The sequence below is a fragment of the Poecilia latipinna genome, unplaced genomic scaffold, assembly GCF_001443285.1.
Source record: "Poecilia latipinna isolate Pla-1442-1.1 unplaced genomic scaffold, P_latipinna-1.0 Scaffold2595, whole genome shotgun sequence".
Classification (NCBI taxonomy): Eukaryota; Metazoa; Chordata; class Actinopteri; order Cyprinodontiformes; family Poeciliidae; genus Poecilia; species Poecilia latipinna.
In genome coordinates this window covers 18708-26937 of record NW_015115211.1, presented here as the reverse complement: position 1 = coordinate 26937, position 8230 = coordinate 18708, and the positions used below count along the sequence as shown (strand labels likewise).

Here is an 8230-nt window from a genome sequence, read left to right as displayed (position 1 = left end):
GCTTTAAATACACTTTGAAACCACAACAAGGCATGTATATTTATCTAGTTATCATATTATATCATATTATAAATAATTTAATGACTTATATTCGTCATAACTTGTTGTGTATGGTGAACTGACAACTCCACTGACGGTCGGACTTCTTAATGCGCATGCGCGGGCATGCTACTCACTGCATGTATGCTATCCTGACAGCGTATGGCTATCTGACAGAACGGCCCATCTGATTGAAGAACACAGCTGTACTGCAGTGTGTTTGAGCAATGCTCACTAATGACCCGATGTTTCTGTCTGACAGATTTAGAGCTGTACAACGAAGCACTGAAGGTCATTCATGACTTCCCCCAGCATTACCCTTTCCAGGTGGCTGCAAGCGGATGAAGAAGAGTGTATGAAAAATAGTTTCTGTTTTGTCTTATTTGTGTTGGAAGATGAGGATTGTACAAAAACGTTTGCAATAAAATGTATATAAATGCAACAAATGGCGACAGTTTGGATTATTTGTGAAGTACCTAACCTATGTAGAGAGTGTACACCACTTGGACGTTTTCACATTTTATCCTGTCGAATGATGTGTTTGATGTGATGGTGCAGCACAATGTGCTGCGTAAATATGAAAATGAAGCATGACATGTTAATTTTATCCAAAGTAGTCAGAAAAGTGGTATGATTTAGTACTTAAGCCCTTCTGCTATGAGGTTTATTAGAGAACAAACGTCATCATGGAAACCCAGCATTCAGGTCAGGTGGTCAAGAGGTGGAGAAGTTTAAAGATGTTCTAGAACAACATCTCAGAGCTCTAATCAGTTCATCATCTGTATGTAAAGACAGCATGGGCCACCTGCACACCTAGAACTGCTCTCACCAGCACAGATCTGCTGGTGGGCCCACTGTGTACAGGATGCCAGTGTATCACAACAAATTGATGCTAATTTTATTATAAACTGTAAAGTCTGTTTTAAATACATCTAGATCATATGCTCAGTAAGGACAGACGTACTGTATAACAGCAAATAGATGAATTATGTTTTGGAATATTACTTTGTATTATTGCATCATCATTAGGCCTGTCACAATATAAAATTTTGTTGCATAAAAGATTATGCTGTTTTGAGACCTTTTTCAAGGAATTTAACCCTCTCATGCATAAGTGGGTCCTTTTTGACCCAGTGAGGTCATCTTTTTTTGCAATATCAATGTAATAAAAAGTTATCACTTCATATTCCAGGTATTCCTCAAGAAACATGTTACTGATATAATGCAATTCAAAATTTTAATTTATCTTTTATATATTTTAAGAAATAGCATGTTTTATATCACTACCCCATTCTTCCATGAGTGGGTCAAAAATGACCTGCATTCATTTCCAATGGAATTTAATGGGAATCTTTGTTTCTTACCAACTGTGACCATCAGGAAAACAATTTTTTGTGAACCAAATACACTGAGTCCTAAATGTTACCCCTGAAATGAAAATATTTCAAACATGAAATAATTCTTGTGTGAAATAAAACACAGTAGGAAGTATTATACAAAACATTATTTTGAATCAAAATGACAAAAGTAGCAAAAAACACATTGATTGTAACCTGGGTACAAAAGGACCCATTCATGGAAGACTATATAGTCAGTCACTCACGCATCAAAAAATACAAGTACATCCTCTCAAAAATCAATGTTTATTTTTTTAAGGTTTTGTTAGTGGCCATTATTTGAAAGTAGTCTGACAGGAAATAGGGTAATGATAGAGGGAGAAGACGTGGCAAATGTCACCAGGCTGGGAATCGAACCTGCAATTACCGCCATGACGACTAACGACTCCATATGTGGGTTGTGCTTTGACCCTGTGCCACCACAGCATCCCAATAAGTTTATTTTTTAATGAACATTAACACTGAAACTGGAAGACATTTTAAACATCCAAAATAAATTAAACAAAATAGGCACTAAAGTCTCTCTAAACAAAATTGCCCTTCGATAAAACGGCAACCTTCAGAAGGTGAAGTGTCTTGCCCTAAGGACGGAGGAGGGATCGAACTGGCAACCCACCAACTGCAGGACAAACTTCTAGCACCATCGCCAAGAGAAGAACAGAACAGATTATCAGAGCTTCCTGACTTGATGGTGATTATATTTGAAAATGGAAACCAGGAAATGGACGGAATAACTTAACAGAAGAACCTCTCCATTATTTGGAACACAGAAATGTAAAGATCAAGCCTGAAGATTGAGCTTTAAGTTTAGCCAGCTGGGGTCACTGTTTGCTTTATCTGGTCCAGTGTACAGCAAGTATGGACGAGACCCTCTGTAAATCCACATTATGCTGCGTTCATCCCCACCTAAAATTACAATGTTCTATGTATGAATTTAAAATGATGCACAGACAGAACAACATACAAATGTGTTCTGCAAATACTTCTTACATAATCACCCATAAAACAGTTTGTCACAAATGTGTTTGATTTGTACAGGGTGTTTGCTTTAGATGTTTATATTGCACACTGACTTCATATATTTTACACTAGTCTGATTGCTTAGAAATTATCTTTGGTCAGGGAAAGTGGAAGCATAGAAGTATATGACCAAGTCCCTTAATTTACTTATGAAATCATGAACACACAAAGCATCCCTCTTATCCTTGACAAATCCATGGGCAAATATTAGGGCTGGTGCCTATTCTCACTGACATGTAGAAGATGGTACATCTTGAACCTCAATCACAGGGTAGAGGTGGATAAACAATCATCCATACAGTCATTTATAGTTTTGAGTATTGGCAGACAGCAGGAGTACCTGGAGAAAGCATTGGAATAACATCCAAATTCCATGCAGAGAGAAATTTGCTGGTTTTTGAATCTGTTGCTACAAATTTACAGCGTTAACAAGTAACCAGCTCCGCAGTTTACACAGCCCTACTCTGTCAAAGCTTAGACACCATCGCTTGCAAATGAAATTATTTCTCTTGAACATTTACACATTTTGTGTTTCAACCACAAAATTCTTTGTATATTATTGGGGATTTTATAGGTAAACGGAAGGAAACAGATAAATGGAGGAGCATAAATCACAGAAGCAGCCAGGAGGCCCTAGGGAAGAGGTTCTCCTTTCATTAGGATGACGGCCCCAAACAAACAGCCAGAGCGGTAATGGAACGGTTTAACTCAAAGTATATTCATCTGTCAGAATGGCCCAGTTAAAGTTCAGACTTAAATTTAGTTGAAAACCTCTGGGAATACTTGAAAACTGGCTATAACAGGCAATACCTAACTAACCTGACTGATACTGATCTATTACTCAAAGAAGAAAGAGTATAATTTTCATTGACTGATTGATTCACTCATTTGTTCATTTTGTGTTGGTCTATCACATTATTGTCCTAAAATACACTCAAAAGTTTGTAACCGAAAGAAAGAAAAAAGGCTGAAGGTATGAACACTTCTCCAAGGCATAAGAAAATAAATGAAATTAATACTGATGAATATTTTGCTGCAATTTTCTAAATGTTATTCATTTTTATCTTGACAGTTAAATTTACAATGCTGACACAAATCAAGCTGGGAATGACATAAACTTTAGCGTTCCCTAACGTATGGCTGTATGGATGTGCTTTTTGAAAGTCAGGGTGAGAATGTCAACTGCTGTCAAAACCGTAAGTCTGTCCCTGCTGAGTGCGGTGAGCTGAGTGGGAGAGCCGTAGCCTGGAGGAAGGCAGCTGCTGTGTCTCTGCACGTTGAGACATTGCTGTTTATGTTGCTGCATCTGCTCCGTCTGCCTCCATTCACAGATGCCATCACCTCCATCTACTGTGGTGTGTCATGGAAACATCTCAGCTTTCTGAGCAGTTCTCAGTTCATCTGGATAAAGTAGCAGCAACATTTGGCCAGAAGCTGGGACCAAGGAGAAAAGAGACTGAGGTGTTACTCAGTGGTCCCAGTGTATGACAGTCGAGTGGAGAGGCATGTAATCCAACGTGGGCCAGTGAGATGCTTCTACAGTCTGTGATGCTTTCAGGATTCATGTTGCCTATGGATGTTGCTACTCTGTACTTTATCAAATTCAAAGTTAGAGCAGACATCTGCTAGGACATTTTAAAGTCCTTGATGCCTTAAAAGACATCAAGGCTGGTAGCAGCCTTGAAGACTGCTGCAAGTCTTCAAGGTCATGATGAGTTTCCTTCAGAATTTGGTACCAGGTCACACTAGCAAAACAACCAGTTTTAAAGACCATGACATCATTAGCAAACTGGCCTCCCATCATCTGATGAAAGACACTAGACCCGACAACAAATGAGTTAAATGTTAGAATTATTGTGTGTTATCACTCTTACATTTGTGGTTTCACATTTATCGCGCTTACCTTAGTAGTCTTATATTACTATTCTGATTTTCATTTAGAAATTTTAGCTTTTTATTGTGTGTGTCTTAAAACATTTGACTGCTATATAGAAAACTTTCAACCCACTCTCACTAAATGTCTCTGCAGCATGATTATCTCCAATAACAAAATGCTCCCCTCACCCTTGGGAGAAATCGCTCATGGGAGAGGACTGTGTGCAGAGACAAAACTTGTTTTTCCTTTTTATCTCTCCCTTCCCTGCTAATAAAAGACAAGCTCTAATTAAGGTCGACAGAACACCCAGTGAGTGGCTTGGAGAAGCAGTTCACTAAGTATTCTCACTTTTGCAAAAGCTTGGTTGAAACCTAATATACGTTGTCTGTGGTTCTTTTAAGAGAAAATACCTACCAATGGAGAGGACCTTGACACTTCAGCAGTCTGGAAGGACATGCTACCAAGTACTGGGTGCAGATATGGATACACTGTTCATTAGGTCAAAATTTCTGAATTAAAATCCTTTTATTTATTTTAAAAATGAAATTGGGGCTTTAAGACTGGAGAAATTTATGCTTAGAGTTTTTGTTGAGCTTATTTTATTTTTATTTTTTTACCAAGGTGGTTTATTTGAAATCTGTGAAGTGAAATTCTTTAGGGCAGAATGAGGCATGTTTTATAGTGGGTTTTAGGAACTGGCACTCCTGAAACTGTCAAAAAAAGAATTACCTTGATGCATTGATGACCTCAATCTCACTGGACAAAATCCTGTTTAGGATTTAAGAGCAATTATCTTTCCAATCCATCACCACATCTGAGTTTATCGGTTTCACTTGTCAGGGGGTTGAACTCATCATCAGTCATTATGAAGTTCCTTCACTTTGATGCAGTCTAGCTTCAGTTCACTTCTCCTCATAAACCTTCATCATGACCTCAATAACTGCTACTCTGAACAGGGGATCCTGTAAATCTGTCTGTCTTCAGCTTATTACTATTCCTTCACAGGTTATTAATTCATAATCAGCATAGCAATCTGCACACTGATTTTCTGGTTATCCTAACAGGATATGAACTCGCCAGTTCAAAAATCAACTACATGTCACATGTGAGGCTGTTGGATGGACATGAAGCTGTGATCATGGTACCAGGCTGAAGAGCCTCAGGGAGTGGCAGCTCATGACTTCAGTGAGTTCATAAAGACTCCATATCTGTACTAACTTTTAGATTTTATGTAAGAGGTGTGTCAATCTTTATGAAATGGACGTAATGTAATTTGCTCAAACTAAAACATAAATAATACATCTTTATATATACACATAGGAAAACTCCCTGTTAAATACATGAAAAATGCACTATTTGTTTTAGTTCTAACAAATGTTTAGTCTGTTGTATGTCTTGGTGTTAGTAACTACATGACTTTAAAGTTAGCTAAATTACTGTGCCAAGTACTAGAAAGGGATTTCACTCCAATTATATTTATCTTAATGTTAAAATTAAAACATTCTTTGTATGCAATATGGTTAATTTGAGCCACAGTTAATGTCTGTTTTAAGTTTTTGCCTTGTTTATATTCATGCTTTGGTGCATTATTGTCATCACCCAGCCTTTGGCTCTTTCACTGCTTTGGCAATCTTTCATCTGCATGGAGATTTTTCCCTTTTTTTTTCTTTTGCTTAGCTTTTCAGTACCAACCTTTTTCTTTTGACATTTTATTCTGCATCCTCCATCTTCAAGTATATTTATGACTTCAATAGACACTTAGCGTGGAAAAATACGGCCGTGACAGATATCCAGTACGCACTTTTTGTCATGGCAGCGGTGTAAACAAATCGGGGAGAGCTGAACTTTAAGGGGTCTGGAAGACTTGCTGCTCTCCACAAAAACTCTGTTAACTAGCAAAGTGCCAGGTCCTCATTCCATCCCAAATTAGTTGTTTTTGTTGTTGCTTTTTTCTGAAACTCAGTTTCTGGATGCCATGCCAGGACTTTGTCTCATCACTTTCTGAAATAATAACAATCTTTACAGTCATTATAGAACCATGCAATAAGTTTCATGGATTATAACAAAATTGGTGAAAAAAAAAAATAGTACAACAGGGTATTTAATGCTCTTATGGCTACCAGGTATAAACTGTTCTTCAGTCTGTTTGTTCTTTGATCCTGTATCTGAAGCCAGATGGCAGCAGTTGGAACAAATTGTGAGCAGGGTGTGAAGAGTCTTAAAAATATTCCTGGCTTTCCTGAGGCTGTGGAACCTGTGGAGATATTCGGAAGAAGGCAGAGAGCAGCTGATGGTGAATGAATCTGAAATAGGTCTCTTGTAATGTTCTGATCCTAAATGTCATGTTTTCATTCACAGGAAGTGGAAAATAACCACAATTAACAGTAATAAAGCCTTAAAAACACCAGTCTGTGTACTTAATCTATAAAACGTGTTTTACTCAGTGATGGAGTTCCTGAAATAAATTAACTTTTCAATAATATTTTTATTGATTGAAAGGGATTTTGACATGAAATAAAAACTAACAGTTTCAAAAAGATTGCAAATGGACATGTTGGAACAATCTACTGATGTGTATGTGATGTAATGTTGGAGGCCTTTTCAATAGTCTGACTGAATTAAGTGTTACAGTTGTTCAGAAAACTCACCTTTTGGGAGCAATCTTTCTAAAATGGAAAAGTGCAGTCATCCAGCTGTGGCCTGATGAATACAGTGATTGATGAAAAAGAGGAAACTCTGTCTCTTCTACCAGAGCCCTCAGAATTTAAAATCCCCAAAAGGTCCATTTAAAATAATCAAAATGGATCCAAACGCAGCAGGTGGAGATGTAGAGCAGATTCTTCACGGTTAGTGAAAGATGGACAGAAAAACTTACAAAAAACCACAGTGAAGGCAGGGAGTCAAACCAGAGCAAAACCATAACTTCAGGAGAAACACAGGAGGAACCAGCAAGGTGTGGCTGAGTATGGGGAGTATATAAGCTAGAGAGTTTAATTACTGAACAAGGAATAGACAGCTGATTAGAAATGGGTTGCAAGTGTGAGGAGCACTAAGCTGTGATCTAATTGGCTCAGGTGAGGCAATCAGACAGTTCAACATACAAATCTGCCTGATCTTAAGCATTAAACCAACATTTGCCTGCAAATCCTTGAATGAAATCCTGAATTTTACCCTGACCAGAGTGTTTGAGATCAGTTTTTTCCTCCATCAGAGCATATTGACAAGATCTTTTAAAACAAAAGCTGAGCCGGATTCAACAGTTTTTTTTTTTCTTTTTCCCCAATAACCTTTAAAATTTTGATTACATTTTATATTTTTTCCTCAGGAGCTTCTGAGGCAGTTCACAGACAGAGCATTGATTTATGTCAGAAGTTGGGCATGAGTCCTAACTGAGCCTGTCTGTTTGAAATATGGGAGCAGCTAATAGAAACTGTGCATACCGGCATCCCCCAGGTACAGCTTCTTACAGCAGCTCATCATTCTCCAGTTGCCTTTCCAAACACGACTCCATAAAGATTAGACTTGAAACATCTAAAGTCGACCTGTTCTTCCTCCCAGCCATGAATCAAGCATCTTTCACTATACGCAAGGACACTGGTCAACATTCAGTCTCGACTGTTCAGTCAATCAATACATTTGTTCAAGTGTTCAAGAGAAGTGTCTCATTTTTAAAGTAAACAATTAAGGTATATTTCTAAAGCACTTTTCACAGAAACAAAAGTCACAAAAATGTCTTAACTTGAAAACAAGATCAGAAGGTGAGCCTGCCCCCTTAATTTTTAACTAAATACATGGAACAATGAGAAGGTTCTGTGTTTAGGATGGAAGGCCATGAGCAGCAGAATGTTTGCTTAAAATCTGGCCATTCATAGTGCCAGGCACGTGCAGAGGGGTGGGG

General features: G+C 37.9%; 1 protein-coding gene across 1 annotated transcript in view; it reads left to right on the top strand.

The window, feature by feature from the left end:
• The window catches only part of rpa3 (replication protein A3), a 5426-nt gene extending 4941 nt beyond the window's left edge, over positions 1-485 (top strand). Inside the window, exon 4 of the mRNA XM_015020500.1 lies at positions 302-485. Coding sequence (XP_014875986.1) covers positions 302-384 — 83 coding nt within the window. The 3' untranslated portion in view covers positions 385-485. The remainder of the gene's footprint in view (positions 1-301) is intronic.
• Positions 486-8230: the final 7745 nt, after the last annotated feature.